Source organism: Pinus tabuliformis, chromosome 6 (genome assembly GCF_031772625.1).
Source record: "Pinus tabuliformis cultivar Carrire ecotype Pingquan chromosome 6, CPIR1, whole genome shotgun sequence".
Lineage (NCBI taxonomy): Eukaryota > Viridiplantae > Streptophyta > Pinopsida > Pinales > Pinaceae > Pinus > Pinus tabuliformis.
In genome coordinates this window covers 1,915,247,545-1,915,273,304 of record NC_142292.1, presented here as the reverse complement: position 1 = coordinate 1,915,273,304, position 25,760 = coordinate 1,915,247,545, and the positions used below count along the sequence as shown (strand labels likewise).

At 37.8% G+C, this 25,760-nt stretch overlaps 1 protein-coding gene across 1 annotated transcript in view; it reads right to left on the bottom strand.

Annotated features, from left to right (window-relative positions):
- Positions 1-11,475: 11,475 nt before the first annotated feature.
- Positions 11,476-25,760, bottom strand: part of LOC149266844 (uncharacterized) — a 61,186-nt gene continuing 46,901 nt past the window's right edge. The window contains exons 2-5 of the mRNA XM_089431093.1: positions 24,995-25,228; positions 24,746-24,837; positions 24,537-24,618; positions 11,476-11,991 (exon numbers count right to left, since the gene is read on the bottom strand). Coding sequence (XP_089287219.1) covers positions 11,938-11,991; positions 24,537-24,618; positions 24,746-24,837; positions 24,995-25,228 — 462 coding nt within the window. The 3' untranslated portion in view covers positions 11,476-11,937. The remainder of the gene's footprint in view (positions 11,992-24,536; positions 24,619-24,745; positions 24,838-24,994; positions 25,229-25,760) is intronic.

Here is a 25,760-nt window from a genome sequence, read left to right as displayed (position 1 = left end):
TTCATGTTTTCACCACCATATTTAAAGAGGATGCCACATCAGCCCCCATTGTTCATGTAAAAGGGGCTAGCCACGTGATTATGATGTATAAGACTCCAGAAGATTCTATATTATAACTTTGTTTCAGAGTTGAGGTAGTCAAACCTAACTACTAGGATGTTATCGGGTTGTGTTATAACCAGGCCACTAGGAGGAAAAGGGATTACATTATTCGAGTGCATTTGTCCCATAACTGGGCAAAAATAGCCAAGAGTGATAGGGTGTAGAGCACACACAGAGGATTTGTGCACTATAGCACCCCACATGCTAGAAGACACACTTCTTTGTACTTGCAGTCATATTTCCATTCAGAGAAATAGAGTGGAGTGGCCTCACCTTCCAGCTGGGTTTTTCTCCCAAAATGGTTTCCCATAGCATATCTTATGTCAAATGTGTGTGAGGTTTTATTTTTTCGTTCTCTATTTTCTGCATAATCTTTATTGGCATGCATGCACTATTAAAAGTAAATCTACAGATCCATAAATCTAATAAAATTGTAATAGTGTATAATTTCATATTCTAAATATAAATTTATCAGATTTGTTGTAATAAACTGTGTAGTGGAATATCCGCGAAGGTTTACGAATCATATTGGTATCAAAGCAGGTTTCTTTGGGTGTATTATGGATATTAGCATGGGATCTATATCGGCAAGGCCAAAAGTCTTAAACCCCTAATCATGGTCGATGAATCTGTGAATAACCCTCGTGATCCTGCAAACGAGAGGTTTTTGCAGTTGGAACAACAAGTCGTTGATATAGGCCATAATGTAAATCTCCTCATGGAAGCCCTAAACAATAAGCATGGCATATTTGGAGAAGATGGGGGTTCAAATGAAGGTGATAAATCAGAAGGGGAATCAGGAGATCAAGAAGAAATGGAGAACCAGCCTAAGGAAGAACACGGAAAAGATCAATCCATTTTGAGTGCCATGAATCAATCACAGCCCCTGTTTAAAATGAAAGCAAAGGTCAATATCAAGTCGTACCAAGGCGAGATTGACTCTCTCAAGCTTAATCGTTGTTTGGAGCAACTGGAAGTGTATTTCAGTGACCATCAAATTGAGGAAGAATAGAAGATCTCATTTGCACAGCTGATATGAGAGGGCCATGCCCTAACTTTGTGGGAGAGCCACACGAAGACCCTGAGGTTGGAGGGAAATCCTTTAGTGACTAAGTGGGAGGACTTCAAAACCCTCATTAAGTAACATTTTTACCCTATTGTACATAGAGGGCCAACGGATCTGGTGGAACTACTTCAGGAAAAAGTCAAGGAAAAGTGTGCAGGAGTATACCACAGAGTTTAGAAAGATGGCTATAATGTTGAGTATCTCCCCAAAGAACCCAGATATACTACTCAAGTATTTGGGGGGTCTACACTGCTATATGTTGGAGCAAGGGATGTTTTTCAAGCCCAAATCAGTGGACAAGGCTTGTGTACAGGGACAGTGCCTGGAGAACATAGGCCTGAAGAGAGGGCAATGAAGTGGATCGGAGCATAAGAAGTAACGGAACACTTCTAAGGAAGGGGCGGGGGGGGGGAATAAAAATATGACATCCACCGCACACCAGTGCAAGGATCCCAGCAACCACTGCAACATTAATGGCCATACAGAGGAGATGTGTTGGAAGTTGCATCTAGAGCTAAACCTGAAGAACAAGAAGAAAGACAATAAGAAGAAGAATCGCATGGCCACAAATTCGAGCAACCAAGTTGAAAGTAACTCAGACGTGGATGACAAGATCATATGTACGTTAGTGTAGAAGGAGATGAATTTGAGTAGCCTTCAACAACAAGAGGAGAAAGAAATGACCAAACTCTTCCATATAAAGATACAGGTCAAGAAGACAAATATTGATGCTCTATTTGGCTCAGATCACAAGCAAATCTCATTGCAGCAGAGCTGATCAAGAATTTGGGGCTAGCAGTTCATGATCATCCAAACGCATACCCACGGGGATGGGTAAATAAGGATGCATAGCTTAAGGTAACAAAACAATGAAAAATTAGATTTGTTATCAATGTTGATTTTAATGGTGGAGTAGAACTAGATGTGGTTCCCCTTGATGTATGTCGATTCATGTTTGGGAGTCCCTACATGAACATGCGAAATGAAATATTCATGCAGAGAGCCAACCAGTATCATCTTGTCAAGGATGGAAAATTGTTCATCGTTAATGTGCACGAAGGCAATTCAAGGATTTCGTCGGTAAGTGTCAACCAAGCCAATAAATTAATCAGTTCCAGCAAGAAGTATGTTTTATTGTTTTTAAGAGAAAATCAGTTTGTAGAAGAGTCAATAAGAGGTAAGGCATCCTTGGAGCGGTGTACTAAGAAATAGAAACAACAACTAGATGAGTTACTACAAGCATACATGGATGTGTTCCAAAAGCCTAAAAGGTTACCACCTAAGAGGGAAGTGGAGCACAAGATCCATCTATTTCCAGAATCTCCATTTCCAAACATTGGATTGCACAAGTAGTATGTTATCAATGCAAGTGAGGTGAAGAAACAATTGTAGCAGCTACTGGAACTGGGTGACATTCGCCCGAGTACATCACCATGTGGGTCACCCATCATCATTGTGCCAAAGAAGGATAGGACTTGGCGGATCTGTAGGTTACAGGGCGTTGAACAAAATCATGCACAAGAATAGAGACCCCTTGCCCAGGATAGATGATATGTTGGATCAGTGACAACAAGAAAAATGTTTCACCAAGCTAGACATAAAGTTTAGATATCACCAGGTTCAAATCAAAGAAAAAGATACTGGGAAGACTGCCTTCAAAACCAAACAAGGTTTGTATGAGTTGTTAGTCATGCCATTTAGCCTATGCAATGCACCAGCTACGTTTATGAGATTGATGAATGATGTACTATGTCATTTTATAGATTCATTTATTATTGTCTATTTGGATAATATACTGATATACAGTGCTACCCAGTAGGAGCACATCTCACATTTGATGCAAGTGTTAGAGACATTAAAAAATCACCAGTTGCTAGCAAATCTCAAGAAGCGTGTGTTTGCATAGGTGGAGGAGAGTTGAAGATAGGTCTTTCCAAGATGAAGGCCATCATGAAATGGTCGGTGCCTACTAATGTTTCTAGGGTCTAGAGTTTCATTAGGGCAACACAATAACTGAGGAATTCATAGCCTCATTTTTAGCGGTAGCAGCATCACTCTACGCCATAACAGCAAGTGGAAAGACTCTCCAGTGGGGAAAGGGTCAACAAAGGGATTTTGAGGAGACAAAGAATAAAATCAGTCAAGCACCAATTCTAGCATTACCAAACTTGCAGTACCCCTTTGAAGTGGAGAAAGATGTAGTGGGTATGTTATGGGAACAGTGTTTCATGGGGTGGTTCTTAACTACCCTACCTACAACAAGGAGATTTATGCCCTAGTGAAAGATGCGAAGAAGTGGAAGCATTGTCTGATGGGAAAAGAGACAGTAATCCACACATATCACCAGCCACTACAGTACTTATAAGCCCAGAGTAAGCTACAGTAGACAAAGCCTTACAAGTGGATGGGGTTTCTACAGTTGTTTTATTTGGTGACCAAGTGCAAGAAGGGAAGCACAAACAAGTTGACCGACATGTTTTCAAGGCCACCCACATCAAAGACCAGAGCTTTGAGGACTCTTATGCATAAGGAGGCATTCACTCTTGATGCATACAAAGAGGCATATTTAGAGGATGAGGACTTCAAGGGGGTGTTTCAACAGTTACAAAGTCAGATTCATATGCATGATGGCATATGCACGATGGTAACAGCATCATTGACTACTATCTCCAGGATGGGTTACTCTACAAGTTGGATAAGATATGTGTTCCAAAAGGTGATCTGTCATAGCTGATTAAAGAGGCTCGCACCTCCAAGGTTGCAAGGCATTTTGGTGTAGGGAAGATTGTGGCCAACTTGCAAAGGTATGCGTATTGGCCCAAGATGCAAGAGCAGGTAGCTAGGTTCATAATAGGATGCATGCTTTGTTGTACCAGCAAACCTAGTAACAGGAAACGAGTTCCATATCATCCCTTACCTATACCTACTCGTCCTTGGAAAAGAATTTTCATGGACTTTGTGGGAGGATTACCAACCAAGAAGTAAGTGACTATTTATTCATGGTAGTTGAAAGGTTCATCAAGATGTGTGTTTTGATGCCCTGTAAAATACCATCACTAGGAAAGAAGCAACGAACTTGTTCTTTGGACAAGTCTGGGTGCACTTTGGGATACCAAGGAGTATCATTTCAGACAACGATACAAGATTTATCAATGCATTCTGGACTACATTGTGGGAGAATATGGATACAAAGTTGAAGAGATCTACAGCATTCCATCCACAAACAAATGGATAGACAGTAGTCAATGGGACTTTTGTGCAGCATTTGTGGGGATACAGCCAGAAGCATTTGAAGTCCTAGGATGAAAATCCGATATATATACAACATTCTTACAATAGAGAAGTCCACACTTCTACAAGATAATCCCCATTTGAAACATGTTGTGGATATTTGTCACCTTCACCTTTGTACATTACATATGGGTATCAAGGAGGAGTGAGGGAAGATCTTACAGGAGACACTTTGAGGGGTGAAAAGTTTGTAGAAAATATCAGGCAGATCCATATACAAGAACAAGAGACATTTTAGAAGTCAAGAAAAATATAAGGCTAAGCATGATCAGCATAGGACAAAGAAATCATTCAAGGTGTGAGATAAAGTATGGCTATAGTTAAACAAGGAGAGACTACAGGGGCCTCGTAAGAAAATCAAGGCTCTAAGGTATGGTCCTTTCGAGATACTGGAAAATATGGGTTATAATGCCTATCGACTCAATTGACCGCCATATATGTGCATTTACTCAATTGTAAATGTAGATAATTTGAAACTCTATGAGCCTTCCATGCTAGATTAAGAAGAGGAACATGACCTACCTTCTATGGAGGATTTAGCACTAGATGCTTAAGCAGAGTTGACAGAAGATACAGTTTTGCAGAAGAGGTCAAGATATACACGATAAGGGGGGCAGCGTGACCTTTGGAAAAATGGGTTGACAACTTCCAGGCAAAGCTAAATGGTATACCAAAGAGAAGGTTGAGGAAATTTTCATCACCTCATTCAGCAAAAGATTTTGGGGAACAAAAGCCTCCCAAAATGGGGAGGTGTGATCCTGATTGGATCATTATATTGTTTTTCATCCATCTTGATGCTTTTAGAGTGGAAAAATGGAGGAATTAGCTCACAGGACCGTTTTACCAGTGGGATCTAGTTTGGCAAAACAAGGTCTAAAACCTTCCAGGAGCATTTTGAGCCATCAAATGATGTTTTTTAGGGTTAAAACTTTGTTTCCTTAATGTGTCACCTTTTCATACTATTCTACACACGGAGATATTTCCAACAATGCAAGAATCGCATCAATCGGAGTTTGTATGTGAAATTTATGTTACTCAGAAGTTGATCTTCGTGTTTTCATCACCATAATTCGAGAGGATGCCACGTCAGCCACCATTATTCATGGAAAAGAGACTAGCTACGTGATTATGATGTAGAAGACTCTAGAAGAGTCTATATTGTAACTCGAGTTAAGAGTTGAGGTAGTCAAACCCAACCACTAGTAGACTATCGAGTTGTGTTACATTAGGGGGGAATTTTGAGGCCTAAAATGGGCCTCCTAAAAAAAATGTACAAACAAAATAAACTTCCTAAGAACCAATAGGATTCAAAATGATGATGTCAATCATGGGGGATGATTCACCATTTTTGAAGTAAAAAAATAAAAATATTAAAAAATAATAAAACTAGTTTTTCAACACGTATTTTCAACTTATCTCCCTAAGGTTTTACTCAAATTTCGAGCGGGAGTACTTGTTGGATGCAAAATTTAATCCCTCATCCAAGGAATACCCATGTTGCATATTTTCCATGGACCATGCTACACAAAAAATGTGAAATACATGAAAAAATGTGATTGCAATCACGTTTTTCATGCATTTCTCATTTTTCGTGTAGTAGGGTCCATCGAAAGTATGCAACATGGCTACTCCTTGGATGAGGAATCAACTTTTGCATCCAACGAGTGTTTACGCTCAAAATTTGAGTAAACCAATAAGGAGATAAATTAAAAATACAAGTTGAAAAAATAGTTTTATTTTTTCCCTCTAGAATTTGATGATGCAATCTAATGTTATTTTATTATTTCCACTATGATTTTATAATTTCCTTAGGAGGCCCATTTTAGACCTCAAAATTCCCCTAATGTAACTGGACTACTAGGAAGAAAAGGGGATCCATTCTTTCGAGTGCATTTGCTCCATAGCTGAGCAAAAATAGGGATAGGACGTAGAGCACACACAGAGAATTTGTGCTCTATAACATCCCACTGACCACAGGTCATAATTTTTTATACTCGCAGCCATATTTCCATTCAGATAAAGAGAGCAGAGGGACCTCACCTTCCAACGAGGTTTTTCTCCCAAAAAGGTTTCCCTGAGCATATCTTGTGTGAAATGTGTATGAGCTTTTATTTCATTATTCTTTATTTTCTGCATATTTTCATTCGCATGCATGCACTATTAATTATAAATCTATAGATCCAAAAATCTAATAAAACTGTAAATAATGTAAGAAATTTAGATTTTAAATATAATATTATCATATTTGTTGTGATGAACTATCCAATAGAATATCCATGGAAATTAACGAATCAAATGCAAGCACATTGATGTCATTCTTTCACTTGAAAAACAAAAGTCTTCAAAAGAAATCCAAGGTTATCTTTTCCTAATTTTGAAAGGGAGTTCCCATTTAGATTCATGGCTTGGTGTTTCACAATTTTGTTCTATTGCAAACTCAAATGATAAAGGGAATCCTCGTTATTAATTTGTATACTGATTTTTATTGATGTTGATTGCATCATTGCAGATTTACCATTGATCACACAGTAGAGGTTCTAGGTTCAGTGAATGCAAAGGGCATCCTCTTTCCCCATAGAAACCCATGTTATCTGAAAATTTGGTGACCTATGAGAAGCCGCACCCAAAAGTCTATTGGTTGAATTGTAGAAATCAAATAAGTATAGGGCATTTAAGTAGGGAAAATATTTTGTATTTGTAACAAAATTTATACGTTTTAATGACATTTCTGCAGTGTTGGTTGGAAAACTCAACTTTAGTTTGTATTAACAAAGTATATTAGACACAAAAAAGTGGAACGAAGAGGGTTAAATGAAGGTATTTGGGCATGATAATTATGTAAAGAATGTAAGTAAAGAGAGCGGGTCATCTTTACGACATCCCATCTTTTTGAATACTATTTCAGGAATAAATGCTCAGATCTAGAGTTTTAATCTTCTTGTTACTTTTCAACCTTGAAATCATAATTAGTTTGTAAATGATCCACTTATTTGTTCTCTGCATCCTCATGATTGTATATTGAGTATATAAATAAAGAACAACTGAATGGTTATTTGTAATGATTCCATTACTGATGTATATGTTTTTTGTTTTTTTTGTTTTTTTTTTTTTTTTTTTTTGGAGAGATGAATTGTTACTTCTTCATGCTGAATGTTTCTTGTTAGTCTTATTAGGGACACATTGCAATAACTTTTAGATGTTAAAAAGTTAAATGCATAAAATGTACAATATTATTGTAAATTGTTTTTCATCATTGAGAAGTTACCTTTCTTTACCAAGAAGTTTAAACTTAAAACATAAAAAGAAAAATATTTTAGGCCATGTGCATTTGCATAGCAAGTTATTATCACTTTGATTGGAGCATTGTACAAAATGATTGCTCACTGTGGAGATGCACACTTACTATGGATTAACACCCAAGGAATTTGGGGTGTGAATACTGGTTTGAAATCTGAAGGAAATATTTATAATCTTAGTGAAATAACTGTTACAAGAAGTTTCTACAATAAATTTTGAAGAATGTGTATATCGTGAGATGATATAAGAATACCCAGCAAAAAAATAAAAAAGGTTGGCACGGACTTCATCTGAAGCTAGAACATCAAACTTCACACTAACACTCACATCAAACTTCACACTAACACTTAACAGTAAAACTGCTATGACAAGGACATACATATCACAGCAACATGCAAAACTGCTATGACAAGGACATACATATCACAGCAACATGCAATAGAAAGTTGAAAACCTTTCTATCATGAATGCACAGTTTATTCATTCTCAATGCCTCCTTTAAAGAAATCGAAAAAATTGTATATCTAATCAGTGACATTTAAATTAATGTTTTAGTTTGACATTGCAAAAGAGACCTTGTGTTGGAGAAGGTGCTATTTTAAATATTTTTTGTTAAGATAGAACCATTATGTGCTCTACCATAGGTAAAGTTTTTTAATGTTTTGTATTAGTTTGATTTTGTCAAACATAACATTCAAATCTCATTATTATATAGCAAATGCTTTGAATGGCCGGTATCGAAATTAATTGATGATTTTCAAGACCTTTTAGTTTAATCATCCATATGTTGGGTATTCAAACCTTATGTCTGAAGTCTTTGGAAATGTGGCAATGCACATATATCGTTTTCTTGAAAGTTTTAAACATAGTGTTATATGTCTGAAGTCTTTGGAAACGTGGCAATGCACATATATCGTTTTCTTGAAAGTTTTAAACATAGTGGTAGCTTATTTCAATGTGTAATAAAGCAGTGATTATTGTTTCCAACGTAAGTTCTTGTCCAATTATAAATAACCTAAAATGATCAGTTCACGTGATTGTCTCATCTTTTATCATTTTCTTTTCTCTTAATCATACCAGCTTTTCCTGAGTATCATTTTCCTTTCTCTTAATCATACCAACTTTTCCTGAGAATTATTCAACTGTAAATGTGATTGTGATGGTGTTTCATAGAACCACTGCCCTTTCCTTGGAAACAATAAACATAGACGTAAAACTACTAATTCACGTGATTTTTTCATTTATTTACCATGCTCATGTCTCTTAATCATGCCAACTCAAATGAATATATCTGAGAATTGTTCAAATGTGATTGTGTTTCATGCCCTTTGTTTGGAAATAATCATAGAAGAAAATATTTTAAAACTTTAGAAATGTGACCGAATAGCATTAACGGATGACAAATTCCTTGTTAGGGTTGAACTTTGGAATTCAATTGCCAATGCACTCGTCAATATTTATGAAATGGACCATGCATAATATTCTATAGTTGTATAAATTTTATCCAAATTGCTTGCGAGCAGTCTGCTGGTTGGTGAAGAAGTGGCCAATTACATAATAAGGATTTCAACCCACTATTAACTCATTGTTTAGGCTTGAATGTTCAGTAACTGACAGGAACATTCATTAACACTGTTCAAATGTTGCTGGTACAGAAAATATTATTAACATTGTGCAAAGCAACAAGTGCTCAAACAGAAGACCTCCCAACGTCGCAGTCTAAGGATATCTTATTTAATCTAAACTTCAAGAAATTCAACGCGGTAGCATTGAGAATGCTCCAACCACCCATTAGCAAAACAAAGTACTTTAAAATATGAAATATTTTTATCACTCTTCCAACGTTCAATTATGGGAATAGACCCATGTTTGCAACAGCCAACTTAGTTGCAATTTTCTTTAATCTAAGCTCTAAGAAGTTCAATGCAGCAGCATTGAGAATGCTCCAATCACCCATCTGCAAAACAATGTACTTTATAATATAAACTATTTTAATCACTCTTCGAACAATCAACCTACGTTACAACTTTCAGTTATGGTAACATATCCATATTTGAAACAGCGACCTTAGTTGCAAATAAGTTGCTTTAGGATTTTGTATGGCCCTAATAAGAGGGTAACCAAAGAGATACTATGCATACTATATTGAATAACCCACTTGCAGATATCAATGATGGATCTACTAATAATAGGTCTTAGCTTTTCAATTTAACAAGTTCTTTTAAATCTTTACAGACACTCATTGCCAAACATTTATTGAGAAGATATTGAAGCCAAAACAGAGTTCCAAATATCTACAAATCTACCTATCTTGCAAGCAGTGTTATCAGAATGAGATCACTTTCGAACTGGTCAACCCCAAAAACCTCAACTGAAACCAAAACCAGAGATATTAATCGAACTATAAATAATAAATAAATACCAAAAAAAAAACAGAGAAAACTGGACAAAAAGCCAGTCAACCAAAAATTACATAAAATATTCACATTTTGTTTAAAAACAAAACAAAACAAAACATATAAATTCATGTGCATCCATATGAATCCAAACCATTCTACACAAACATGCAAAGTTTCTCATGTATATAGAAGTAAAGTTGCACATAACCATAATACCACCAATTGCAATCCATCTCTGGAAGATTAGTCCTCTAAATAGCCTCTAGAATCCAAAAACAAATCATGCTACAACATATAATATATATCATCGAAATCATTGCCCATAATTGGATCCTCATTTTCAGTTTCTAAGCATTAAAATAAAGATAGAATACACTTAACATGCCTAATCAATGATTTTGTTCAAGTGAAGGGTACATTTTCACTAGCATCATGACAAAGGAGTTCAACAATCAATGCAACCAACATCAAAGTACATAGAAGGCTTCATGTTCTTCATTTAATGCCAGTTCCATACCCTCGTACATGATAGGATCCACCAGTGCAAACATTGCAATCCTACCAATCCTGAAATCCTAAAGACTGTTAAATCTGCAGAATTTTGTAAGGGATCTCAAAATCTACTTTCTCCATATGAAGTCCAATGAGGTTGGAATCACCGAAAAATCCTACAACAATTAATAGTAATGTTAATAATTTTCATAAAAGGCTTATCTTTCATTTTCTATCCTTTTACTGTAAGAATTTAATCTTACCATTAATTATTAGGGTTAGGTTTTGTGGGACCCTAAGGTTAAGTATTTTCCTTTCCCTTTTAAGTATTTTTTTGCTTTTTGAAAAAAAAGATCAGATTGGGTGGTCTCCAGCTGTGTCATAGGGTACTGTGCCAAACCAGCCAGTACTGTACTGTACTGTATTCAAGAAGATACCCAAACTATGAAGCAACAAAAACAAAAGACAATGGAGCAAGTGAGCAACCATAACATATGGCCCTTCCCAAAGAAATTGGCCACCATCCTAACGATTAACGACAATATTGTAATATATTTTGCCTATAGATTTAGTAAAACCACAATCCATGTGAACATGCAGCTATCAATCTATGTAAAAAAAATTGGATATAATTAAAAATATACCGATTGCTTTACCTTTAACATCTTACACTAAATTATTTCTAGAAATTCGTTACTCATCTCTTATACAAGACTGTTATCTGTTCTTAGGGAGGCGTATTATAAATGACAAGCAGAGCAGATAAATATTGAAGGACAACCATGCAAGCACTGAGAAATGGAGCCACCTATAAAGAGCGCAGAACCCTGAGTCAAAATTAAAGGAATCATTTCATTCAGCAGTATGTGTATCACTTGTGATAGAGGATTTGGCATTCAAGCAGTTATCATGCCTGATGACAAACTCATCCTATTATTCAAATATTTCACAAGCAATAACATATTCGTTCAATTGGGATTGTGTCATTCATTGCCACATACCACCAATATGCTTAAATAGACTGCTTGATGCATACAATATGCAATGGAATTTATTGAAACAATTATTGGAAAAAGAGAATTGGCTCATCTCCTATTCTCTGAGATGTTTTAATGTTATCCCAGAGATCAAATGCAGAGAGACCACCTCTCAAATCAGTCTTAACTTGAGAAGAAAAAAAATTCTGGAGCTCCTATATGACCCTCAAATAAAAGCTTCATTTCCGATGCAAAATTGACGTTGAGGCAGAGAAATTTCATTGTCTAAGACTCTAAATGAACTACAGCTGCATTACAGAGGTCCAGGAAAAGTTCCATTTTCCCTCTGCTCATTCCATCTTTCAATCTGCAAACATGTTAAGAGCAGAATGGTCAGCAAATGAATTGAACTAAAACACAAGATGCCAACAATGTAAGTACTCTCCTCTGAAAACATTAACACAAAACTCACCTAACAAGAAACTCTAGTCAGATTCACTCGAAGTGCAAAGAAAAACCATGGCTATATCCTAAATTTTAAGTTTTCAAAGAACAAACAGAACAATGGAATTAAGTGGGCTATAAACAAAGATAAAAACTGGAAAAGGATTCCATATGAATGCCAATGGCTAATAATCACCAAATGATCAAAACTTTGCCCCTAGCAAATTGCCTAAAACACCAGAATATCAGAGACAAGGGCTACGGCAATTAAAAAGGTATCATCTAATTGTTAAATGTTTGAGTAGCTGTAGGGTGAGAATAAGCACACAGAGCGTGCAAACCCGGAATGATGATTAACATGCAAGTATCAAAGATGCTTCCTCACACTGAAGTATCAAGTATCCACCACATATCAGTTAGTTAAAAAGTGTCGAGTATCCACCACATCTCTGTGATCTTACCTGTTGCTTGGAGATCATTTGACCCTTGCTGTGAGAGGGATGCATCAGTGCCAGAAAATATCACAAGGGTGAATTGTCTCATAACCACTTTTGTCATCTCTTTTTTTAACGTTTGGAGTTACTTAGACATGGAGAGTGCACTTCTTAAGTTGTTGCATAGAAAAATGAGTATTGCATATAAATGTCAGTGGGTGTTTGGTACATGTGAATATGGCACATGTGGGATGCACTACTTGAAGAAACATGTTCGACACAAGTTGACATGTAATCACCTACTATTAGCACAAGGCACATAAGTTGGTTAGTTTTAAAGTGGACCTTGTCAAGGTGGAGCGCTACACTTGTGGACCATTAGTTGGACCTACTCTATGGTTTTTCCTTGTAAACCCTCTCACTTATTCTATATAAGATAATGAGGGCACATTACTTATATGCATGAAAGCTAGACTAAGTGTATGCATGAGAACTAAAGAGATTCTTGATGAGATTTCCAGTGTATTCTAGTCAGAGTGCTTCGTCGTATGAGCTTGTAAGCTGTGTAGAGCTGGTAATATGCTAGGGCTTCTTACTTTGCCTAGAATTTTCAACAGAATTTAACACATTCAGACAACAGCAACTATTCCTCATAAAAATTCACAATTTAGTTCAATAACAATAGTGGACAGTAACTACGAAATTCACAATGAAAGGTTGATGATTCAGCAACCATTATTCAACTGTCCAATGCCAGAACAATCAATTAATTCTAATCTGATTCTGAACTGAGCTAGGCTACTGCTTACTGAACTATGCTAAAATGTTTGGGTGGTCGTGAGCATAGTCAGCTTCAGAAACCCTTCCTGCTAGAGTGATTGTCCGCATATGATACTAGACAGGGGTGAGAGCTGAATGATGTTCGAACTCCCAATTTTGGCTAGAACTTCTCCAATCCTTCTCAAGAGTCAAGATTTCTGTGTATGCTTCAATGACTTCAGCCTGCTTTAGGAGAAACACTGTGCTAAAACAAAACCTGCTGCTACCCTAATTAGCCTCAGAAAGCCAGATTGCAGATACTTGCTGCAGCCAGCTTCGATCCTGCGGCCCGGCCCTGGGGCTTGACCCTGAAGCCCTATCCTGTAACTGCGACCCTGTGGCTCGGCCCTGCTGCTTGGTCCTGTGGTCAGACAATTCGCTACACTCCAGACCTTGACACCTGCTCCAGACGGACCTGACTTTCAGCGCTGAGTTCTTGATAGCTTCTCTGCTAAACCCCAGCTGCTTCAAGAGAAAATCCTTTGCCATAACGAAATAGAAGAGGAAATAAATTATAAAACTAATTAGGGTGGAATCTTTCATTACCGAAATTAGAAGAAAGAGACTAGGTAGGGTGGGATCACCTCCACCAAAACTAGTCAAGAAGAAAAGGGGTCTTAGACCCTCAAAGCCTCAGGCTAAAAGAAGAACAGAGACAAATGATCCAATTCAATGATGCACAAATGAATTCATCCCTCTTGTATTTATAGATTTCCTCGAGGGGATTCTCTCCTTACTTAATTGAGTGAAATTGAGTGACCAAACCCCACCTTTTGGCTTTTCTACCCCAGCTGCCCCAAACTTGCCCAAACATTGTGTATTTTGGGGTTTTCCCCTTTATCGAGGACTACAGCCTACAGGGATTGATAGGCTGCTTCGTCCCTTGGCCTTCGGCCAACTAATCCCTTGGAAACATTACAGTCCCCCCTTCCCAACATTGCTTGTCCTCAAGCAATGGCATGTCTGGGTGCTGCATCAATTACGTACTGTCTGCACTTGGTGGTATCAACCTTTCAGAAATTTGATTCTGCTAGTTTGTCTCTTCCCCAGTGGAGTTTCCACAATTTGGAAAACCCATGAGCAGCAAAACTGATCCTAGAATAATTGATTTTGGTATTTTGGCTGTAGCAGGACCCTTTTCATACACCTTTAGGCTTAAGAATCTTCCAATAGATGCAAAAAGTTGCAAAATACTCTTGTAATGGAGACTGATGAACACTTCAGTAGGTGTCAGACTACCTGATTCAATGCCTCTTCACATTTTGTAATTGCAAATGACAAAATAGGATTCCTAGAAGAAGGAAGAAGAAAATGTCCATTCCTGATTTTGATTCCAAGAGCCATATAACACTGACTATATACCTGAACATACAATACTTCCTCGCCAAGTTCCCCAACATCAGCTTTAGTACTTTCTTGCAAACAGTCTAATATCTTATTCAATGCCATATAGGAATAGTTCTCGTGATGCTTCAAAATAATATCATCCTCAGCTTGGAAAAACTGACTGCCACTCCTGAGCACTCTCTGAACATCCAAAGACGAGTATGTATGTTGCAAGAGATAGCCCTCAGCAATAAATGCTCTGCATCTATACAACTTTGGTCAAGCACAAGCTCATCTTCATTCTCAGTCTTGGGGTCTATCACAAAGGTATTATGAGAACAGATTATATGATGATCTTGTCCTGGTTCAATTTTGAGAAAAGATATGCAACCTGAATCAGCCCCTCCAATCCCTTAAATAGGACCCAGCCAGTACATGATTTTTATAGCAGGAGTTTTCATCCCACTGGTATCAGTTTCTCCATCAGGAGGGACCTGAGTATGACCAATATTTGCTCCTTCTCATCTCCTCCTTTGAAAGCATCAAGGTTTACTATATTTGCAGAATATAAACAATGAGGCCACTTCCTAGTAAATGAAGGGGCTTGCATCCCCGTGGGGACACTAAAGATCATCACAGAATTAGGATCCCAAGTGGAGGACCAGTCCTCCATACCATGACAGCTTGCTAAGTTTCTGCCTCATGCCCTTATCAGTGGAAAGTTCGAGTGTAGGCAAAGATGAACTAGAAAGATCATCAGTTGGGTTTGAGTATTGTTACAGGGAAGAACCATAAGGTTCTCTGCTCCACTTCTGATAGGATAAGCTCCCTTCCCATTGTTCAAACCGCATTCTATAGTCGCCAAGTGTAAATGCCCTTAAAGAGCTGATGGGGCATAACGACAGTAACGACAGAGGGAGGATATGAGATGTCATACATCATCCTGCTACTTTCAGGGAGAAAGACATAGCCCTCCATGACACCTTTTAACTTTCTTTCCCGCTTTCATTAGGTCCTGTCAAACCAGGACAATGACATCATGCCCATGCTGCGAACCAGAACCCTCTCATGTGAGGACAATAATGTTGTTATTCCATTCCTTGGAGAGTGATCCTTGGCTGCTATTGTGATATTCTTAAGTATCAAGGTGGCAGGCAGCAGTGACTCTATGTCAGTCTAACTCGTGGAGTCTAATTTCCATCTTCCTGTTAATCCTTCTTCTTTATGGGAAAATTAATCAAATGGGTATGAATCTTCTTGCTACTAATTCATCGTGGTGGGTTAATTAATCCAATGCGTATGCAGCTTCCTGTTACTATTTCCTCTTGGTGGGTTAATTAATCCAATAGGTATGCCTATAAATGGTTCTTGTTTTTCATGAATACCAGAAGATCAATAAATGAGGAGGCCAGAAAGCAGCTTCCGTTTGCAATATTGTTTTCTGTATCATATCGTGTCAGAACAAGCCAGTAACAAGAAAGGAAAAACATGATGGCACCTACTTGGTATATCCATGCCCCTGTGGATACTTGGAAGCAGTACAAACCAGTCCTAAAGACCAAGGTATTTATAAACACAAGGTTTGTGCTTCATGGCAGGTTGTAATAAGTTGAAAGAATGGTGCAGGCTAAGCCCACTCCCAAATAAGTCACTTCTAATCTCACAGCTTTTAACTCCCACGTGCAGGAATACTTAGAAACAGTTAATTCAATTCTTCACTCTTTTAGAACTAGAGACAAGGATCTCTAGAATCGTATATATAGGAAAATTGTTGGGGTGAATGGATTCATTGGCAGATAGAGTGGAGACTCACTTCAATAGGCTTGAGTACATCATTGAGGCACAGATTGGGGCCCCTGGGCATCAGAAACAAGCAACAACACCCACACTCAAAGTCCCAGTTACTTGGCTTATGAAACATGCAACAACTTTCATTGTAGCAACCTCGGCTACTCTCCTCAAGGAAGGAGCAACAGCTCCCACTCTCCCAGTCCCAGCTATTCTTCAATGCCAGTTTACTCTTATTCCTATCAAAGTATTAGCAACTCTGACCAGATTACAGGAGCACCACCAAAGCAGAACTGCCACTCCAGTGAGTAATGATGTGGCCTCAGTTACTTGGAGCCCCTTTTGATGATTATGCCTATACTCTTCTCCTTCAGCTTGTTAGTAGTTTTAGGTGTTTTTTGAGGTGGTGTCAAATATGGCATTTGGTAAATATGGTCATGGAAATTTGGAGCACAGCCCAATTGTAGGCAAAAGTAAGAGAAATGTTCCATAATTATTGACACCACATGCCAAAATTTTGTAAACTTTGTTATTGTCTGTATTTTGCAAAAATAGTCAAATTTTCTGACAGATGTCAGCCTTCACATATCGCCAGTCTATTATATATTTATAAATATTAATACAAGAATATTTTTTTTCTAGAAAGGAAAGATAATTCCAGACAACTTCTTTAAGAAGAAGTTTGATGCTCAGGGACCTAATTGAAAATATTGAAAATGTTCATATGAGAAGCATGTCATGGATTACAGAACTACGGGCCTTTATTTTCAGATTTGGCCAAATCATCCCTTTACAAATTGACTTAACAATGAATGGACCATTTCAAATAATGAAAAAATATGGCTTAGGAGGTGTCAAGGTATATGGTAGAGCACTTGGATATTTGGTAATCATTAACAGTTTAGCAATTAAGAATAGAGTCCATCACTCCAATCATACAAATGATTAATATCTTATTGTCATAAAACTGAAATGGTTTGTCACACTGTTGATAATATCGGCGATATTCGAAAATATCGCAATATTTTCAGCAAAACGATATATCGCCGAGAAAATATCGCGATATTTTATGTTTTATATTTTCAAAATATCGGCAAATATCAGCAAAATATCGCGATATTTTGAAAATATCGGCAAAATATCAGCTATGTTTCAAAATTTGAAAAAAAATATTTTTTATGCTTGCCGATATTTGCCGATATTTTGCCAATATTTTCGCCGATATTGCCGATAATATGTTTTCTGGACCCTTGCTGATATTTTGCCGATACCGATATTTTCAACACTGGTTTGTCATATTAACCATACAAAAGATTAATACATCGTTGTTAGAACGATGTGGGCATGGAGTTTTGGTTGAATACACCATTCCCTTTATCATATTCCCCTTCATTAGAAAAGGGTCTTTCCAATTGGAAGGCCCAAAATACAAGAAAAGGCATTTGGACCATCATCAAATTGACAAGTAATTCTTTTTATGAAGGTGATGCCCTGCAACCTTTAATGGGGCAACTAATCAGATTCATTTGGAGAAATGACAACTTTTAGATCAGAGTTGGTTGTAGAGATCTTGACCAAGGTTCAAATTTTCTAGAAAGATGAATTCTATTTAAATCAGAGCAAAAAATGGCATGCTCTCTGTTGAAATATGTAACTAGTTTTGGTCTTCATAATGACATGTGTAGCCATGCGTTAATGAAAAGGGAAAAATAAATTTATTATTATTGTTCTTGAGGCATGGGTTTCATGCTCAAGGAAAATTTATTTTTAGGTCAAGCTCCCATTGTGAGCTTCTAGGGCTTGTCATTTAGTCTACAAGTCATTGTCATGTATGAAAGACCCTTCTTGGACATGTTACATATTGTTAAAAGAATTTATTTCAGTCGAAGTTGAGTCAAAGGACCCTCACAAGCATCAAGTCGGCCTAAAGACAGTGACAAGTCGGCCCACAAACAGTGACATGAAGCCTATAAATAAAAAGCTCGACCTCATTTGTTGACACACAATCAAGTTCATTCTGAAGCTCAAGAAGTCCAAGAAAATCCAGTGAAAGGAAGGAAAAGAAGGATTGTTTTTGGGTCATTTATCTCACACGTGCAAGACAGTTAGAGTTTCTTTCTGTAGCTGCAAAGATCAAAGATTACAGTCACTTCAGGAGGCCGAAAAATCAAGTGTCTAAAGATCAGTTTGCCAAGCCGAGTTGTCAAGGAAGGAAGAACAGCCCCAGCGAAGAAGAGAAGCCTTGCAATTCTGCCCTAATGAGTCCACACGTGTGGAATCTCAGAAATTACAGGCAGGCCTGAGATAAGAGGCCGAAGTTTGAAGAGAAGCCGAAATCAGTAGTGTTGCAGTCAATTTGACCAGCATTGACTTGGAAGAAGAAAGGCTCATCAAGGGAAAAAAATTGACTTGGTCTTGGAGGGTTCTTGGTCAAGGGTCTAGGTCTTGGAATTCGTCAATTGAAGGTCTATAAGAAGAGAAGAATTCTTGTGGATTTCCTCTCAGTTGGAGAGGTTTTGGCCCTGACTGATCGGCTTTATCTTGTGTCCTTTGTCTTATTTTTCTTTATGGTTTGGTAGCTGTTTGATGAAGAAAACACTAAAAATAATCAAGAGAAAGAAGAAGCTAATCAAGTTCAGTAAAAATATACCACAAGCAGTTATCAAAGCAAGAGAAATCATCCTATGTTGCTGCCCCTAGGTTTCTCAACACTCTCCTTGCCTGTATAGGAAAGAGGTGACCCCTGAAATCAAGGTTTGGCTTGATGACATATAATCTTGATGAATTCTTTATTATGCAGTAATGAAATATAAGATGCATTTTCCTAAACAAAACAAAACAAAAAGAAACAATTCCAGAGAAAACTCCATTAAGATCTAGAAAGTGGAAATACATATAGTTAAGGTAGCCCATTCAATTCATTTCAATGCAAAAAGCAATCTAGAATGTGAAGACTTTGGTTCAGTGTTGTGAAAATCGCGATAAAATGAAATAATCGCGATTTTTTCGCTGTCCCGATAAAATCGCGATAACTATACGAAATAATCGCCGGAAATTTTTTTTGCCGATTTTTATTGAATTTATCGCGATAAAAAAGGAAATAATCGCCGAGGGTCGCGGCAGCGGGATTTTATAACGATTTTTGGGTTTTTTAATCAGCTCATTTGGACAGTCGCACGAGGAGGGCAAAGGAGAGCTAGGAGACCAAGCTGGAGAGGGTTTTTAGCCAAATCTAAGTGCTTAGAGGAGAAAACCAAGAGGAGACCACTGATTTCTCCATAGAAACGGTATGTGGATTATTATTTTTTTTGTTTTCATTGTCTAAAAACATTGTTTTTTTATGTTTTTCATTGTTTTTGGTTGGGTAACTTGGTATGGGCACCATTTTTCTTTTGTTTTCATTGTTTTTAAAGATTTTTTTGTATTTTTTCATTGTTTTTGGTTGGGTAACTTGGTATGACTATGGGAACCAATTTTTTTTTTGTTTTCATTGTTTTTAAACATTGTTTATGTTTTTTTCATTGTTTTTGTCATTTGGTTGGGTAACTTGGGTTTGGAATGGTTGGGTAATTTGTGTTTGAAACTTTGAACTTTGGAATGGTTGTTTTAGGTTGGGTAACTTGAATTTTCATTTTACAATGTAAAAAATAAAAAATAAAATACTAAATTGTAATTTGTAAATTTGTAACTTGTAATTTTGTAAACGCTAAATTGTAATCTTTATTTTCCCATAGGTTCACAACTGCATCAAAACACCATTCAAGACTTCAAGTTTGCAACTTCAAAGTTCAAAAACAAACATGCCAAGGAAATTGGATCCTTTCTGGGAATATGGTGTACCTGATTCTCCGAATGATAGACTAAACTTGAGTTGCAAGTTGTGTGGCCACCCTATGTCCGGGGGGGTGTACAGGTTGAAGTTTCACCTTGCAAAAATCCATGGAAAAGATGTGGGGCCTTGTAAAAATAAAACTCCTGAACTTATCCAAAGAGCCCTGAGAGCATTGGAAACTTTAGAGCAGACTAGAGAGGCCAAAGAAGAACTCAAAAGGCAACTTAAAAGGTCAGCTGAAGGAAGTGGGCCAAGTGGCACTGGTTCTACTGCAGCATCGCCATCAACCAATCCGATAGCTGCATCATCATTTTTTGTTCCTTGAACCACACCTGGTTCACAGCCATCCATCGGTTCAATGCTAAAAAGAACTGAGAAAGAACAAGCTGACAAGTTGCTGGCAAAATTTCTCCTCTGGAGTGATATTCGTTTCAGCATTGTAAGGAATAATCCATTTTTCCAACCTGCTGTTGATGCTATTGCCAGTGTTGGCCCAGGGTACAAAATCCCTTCTTATCATGATTTCAGAGGCCGGATTCTTCAAAATGAAAAGCGTGACTGCACCCAAAGATTGGAGGATTTTAGGGCATCATGGGCACAAACAAGATGCACTGTTATGTCAGATCGTTGGACTGACCAAAAGGGGAGAACCCTTATAAACTTCTTGGTTAGTTGTCCCAAGGGGACTATGTTTATCAAATCTGTTGATGCATCTACACAAATCAAAGATGCAAAAACTTTATGTGATTTGCTAGATTTGTTTATTTTGGAGGTGGGTGAACAAAATGTTGTCCAAGTCATAACGGACAATGCTACAAATTATGTTGTTGTTGGCAGGATGCTTATGGACAGGCGTCCTACTTTATTTTGGACACCTTGTGCTGCACACTGTATTGATTTGATGTTGGAGGACATAGGGAAAATTCCCTTTGTCAAAGATATTGTTGATTCATCCAAAAGCATTACAAAATTTATATATAACCATACCTCTGTGCTTAGCTTGATGAGAAGATTCACCAACAACAAAGAGTTGGTACGCCCCGCCATTACACGGTTTGCCACCAGTTTCATATCTCTTCAATCCCTCTTGAATTCTATGTGGAATGTGAAGAGAATGTTTTTTTCAAAGGAGTGGCGTGCTTTGCCAATGAGCCACAAACCAGAGGGAGAGGTCGTATGCAGACTGGTTTCATACCAGGAAGACTTTTGGGCAGGAGTGTAGGAGGTGTGCGCCGTTACTGAACCTTTGGTAAAGGTTCTTCGGTTGGTTGATGGTGAGAAGCCCGCAATGGGCTATTTGTATGAAGCCATGGACAGGGCCAAAGAAGCCATTCGGACCTACTATGATGATAAGGGAGATGATGGGTTTTAGAAACAACTCCTCCTATGAGAAGTGATTGATGAGCGATGGAACAACACACTCCATCGTCCCATTCATGTTGCTAGGCTTTTCCTGAACACTGCATTTTCTTATGCATGTGGGTTTGATTTTGATGCTGAGATCATGGATGGATTCTTATTCTGTGTCCAGAAGATGGTGGGATCTCCAGAACAACGTATAGAGATCTCTAAACAAATTGAGACATATAGGATGGCAGGTGGCACATTTGGCTTTGAGATGGTTGTCAACGATAAGATGATTAAAATGCCAGGTATTTTTTAGTTTGTAACTTTGTTTCAAATTTCATTGTCTCTTCAAATTCCATTTTTTTCTTATGTTTATTTAAAATTTTATTTGTAATTTTGTTGTAGATGCATGGTGGAAAATGTATGGTGGCAGAGTACCCCTTCTTCAAAAGCTTGCCATTTGCATCCTCAACCAAACATGTAGCTCCTCAGGATGTGAGCGCAACTGGAGTGTATTTGAAAAAATACACAACAAGAAGCACAACAGGTTAACACTTAAACATTTAAAATATTGCAAATTTCCAAATAAATTTTTGAATTCATTAAACAATATTTTTTTTGTAATTATTAATTATTATTTCATGATCTTTGTACAGGTTGGAGTCCCAGCGACTTAATGACATGGTCTACGTCTACTACAATCTTCGATTGTGGGTGAGGCAACTTGAGAGGACACCTGATGTGGATGCCACATCATTGGATGGGATTGACACCACTACTGCATGGAGAGTTGAGGCCGAGAGGCCTCTCATGGAGTCTGCTGATGATTGGTTAGTGCAGGATGTAGTGGAGGGGGAGGAGGAGCAGGAGCAGGAGGAGGAGGAACAGGAGGAGGTGACACAACCTGCCCGGGCTACCATTGCCACCAGTAGAGGACGTGGTCTACCTCCTATACCTCCTACTTCTAGTTCTTCAGCTTCTAGAGCACATCAGACTCCACTGCCATCTCCACCAGCACGGGCACCAGCATCTACATCTAGAGGGAAAGGGAAAGCTGTGGCATTTTCTCGCAAGAGGGGCACAGGAAATCAATAGGATTAGACTTTCATTTTATTGTATATGACATTATGACATGATGAGATACATTATCATATTTTTTGTTGATATTTCGAGGCTGAGTTGGGACTCAGGAGTCAGGACTTACCATTCAGGACATGATTCATGTTATGTGTGATTTTAGCGCTAGAAATGATATTACACATCTTATATATTAGTTTTTTTATCATATTTATGTGTCAATGTATTTATTTTATGTTGTAGATGGTTTAGATATTAAAAAAATTGAAAAAAAAATGAATATTTTTGTACCAAACAATTATTTCCCGATTATTTCCGATAATTTCCCGATAATTCCAATTTTTTCCTCGCGCCAACATTATCCCGATAACGATTAATGCAACATTGCTTTGGTTGGCTATGTTCAACCTTCAATATACACTAAATGCTGGATTCAATCCATTTTATATTATGTCATTTTGGAGACCTCTTGTATACCTAGTCAGTTGGTGTCTAGATCAACTAACTCCCCCCATTCCAAAAAACTCTCTTGATGCCCTCGCTCAACTCCTACCAAATAAGAAAGAGTTGAAGAATAGGATCATCAGAAAATACATCATCATGCAATTTATTCAAGTTACATGGGTTGATCCTCTGAGTGGGCTAAGACTCAATATGGCCTTCCACACAGTACGCTTTCTAAAGCTGAGAGATGACCTTATTGTTTGGCATCCCTACACACTTCAGCACCGCATGCATGCTCTCTAGATCCCCCCTTGGGCAGTTTTAGGCTGGTTCTCATTGTTCTCAGGTCAAAGCTAACCACCACATCATCTGAGGGGGGCAAAGTCTGCAAGTTTAGCATCTTCATGAAGACAAAGAAGCACTTCGTCTTCTGGTGCCCCATCTATTACAAGATTAAAGGACAGTTTTATTGCCTTTTCACTGTTCAGGGAATCCCGGAACTCTATATCTAGGTTCTTATAATTCCCAGACCAGAGATGCTTGGCCTTGTACATGAGGGAGGTCCTTGGATTCAGATATTGCTGTCTGTGAGCCATGTCCAGATCCAGTCCAGCCAATTACAGATTTCTTGCCAGTGCTTCCAGTGAATAGAGGCACAGACAACAGCACTACATCAAACATCAGATCAAAACCCCAGGATGCCACCAGCATTCGACCACTTAAAACCCTTGTGACCGTGTGGCCTTAGCCCCTGGGACAGATCACACCACGCCAATAGGCAAGAGATATCTCATGAGTCATAACTAATCTCCCAGCTCTACCAGATCAATTAACCATTTATTTGTCAGGAGTTTCTTCCCTTTGACCATGAATATTAGGAGAGAGTATATTAGGGGATTTTGATCTCTCCCCCAAGCAAGACATCCCCATTTGCATCTAGATCATCATAGCTTTGTTTCACTTCCCCATGATGTTAGAACATAGGTTTTGGATTCTTTTCAGGATAGGATAGATTCACTTATATCGTGCTGCTTTAGCGCTTCCACTTTGTATTCTCATGGATGAACTTGGCATTCCCATTGATTTAAGGTCATTTGTCAGACAATAGTTAATATTATCTTATCTGAAACCTGTCAGAGTTAGAACAAACATCATTTAGCAAATAGCAGGAGTTATCCACATAATATAGGAGAAAGAAATGTGTAGTTGTATATATGAGAAATAATTTAATTACGACTCTGAATTTTTCCAAAGATTCCATGTGCCATGAACTTTAGACCAACTGATCTCAATGTATGTTTGAAAATAATAATATTAATTTTCCAATTCAAAAAACAGCTGTTAGAATACCCAAGCCAAGATAAAGCCCTACGACAAAAGAACTGAAGATCATTGGCTTACCCATTCACCAGGACAAAGTGAACGATAATGCCTGGCAAACTTCTCACATTCAGTTGCTCCTTCACCTTTTGCAGCTATGCATCTGCATCCAATATATTTATTAAAGTTTAACCAGGCTTACACAGATAAAGGAATACCTATATAGTATATACTAAGGCTCAAAAGAAAAATACTAAGAAAACAAAACAAAGAAAATTCATTCACCATACTTGTGATACTCAATATAGCGAGTAAAGCAGTGCCTAGTTTGATTAGTTGTGGGAAAACGGAAGTCTGCCGGTGCAGTCTTTAAGTCCTCAATCTGATCTCAACAATTCAAATAGTTAGTTCAATAGTCGGGAGGAAAATTTCTCTTCAGCCAGGTTATTATTCAATCTCCAAAACTGCAGACTACATGAAAAAATACTTAAGAAATTTCTGGCCCCTTTCAAGTGAAGGTCAGAAGTCATTGAACATGCCTTGACTTTTGGCTCCTCTGCAGTTTCCTCTTCTCCAGTTTCTTCTTCTCCAGCTGTTTCTTCCTCTGCGGGAACTTCTGCCTCTGTAGTAGCTTCTACCTTGGCAGTAGTTTCATCCACTTCAGGCACTTCTTTTGTTTCTTCCTCAATAGCACTTACTTCACCAGTAAGCTCTTCTGTCGTCTGTTCAATTTCACCTGCTACTTCTTCCTTCTGTTGTGGCTCCTCTTTCTCCTATCAACCATATAATTATTGACAATTAGCATAAATGCAATGCAAGTGGACTGCCTCAGGATTGAAAATCCTATTAATACAAAGAACTAACAAGATTCAATTTGAGATCGTTCATGAATTTGCCAAAACATAGTTGATTGACATGGATTGCCAATAATGGTCCATGTCAATATGCCCAAATGAAACTTAAGGAGAAAGTGTGAGGATCTATAACAATGGGCATGAAACCACCCAAAGAAATGCACAAATAACTGTTTCCCAATCAAAAGATGTGATTCTAGAGGAAAACAGAACTCCCAGTAAGGACCAGATGAAGCAGGCCACTCAAATCTTTAGGAATTAAAGAAAACTCAATGTCAAGACCGAAAGTTGCATCAGAGATAACATAAATGGGTTGTATAAGAAATTTAAGCCTGACTAACAAAGCTACTAGAAATAATATGTTCAGTTTTTAAGGTTCCACAATTATCAGCGCTATTTCTATCCATTCTTGTTTCTCAAACAGAAGATATGATTCTCAAAGAAAACAGAA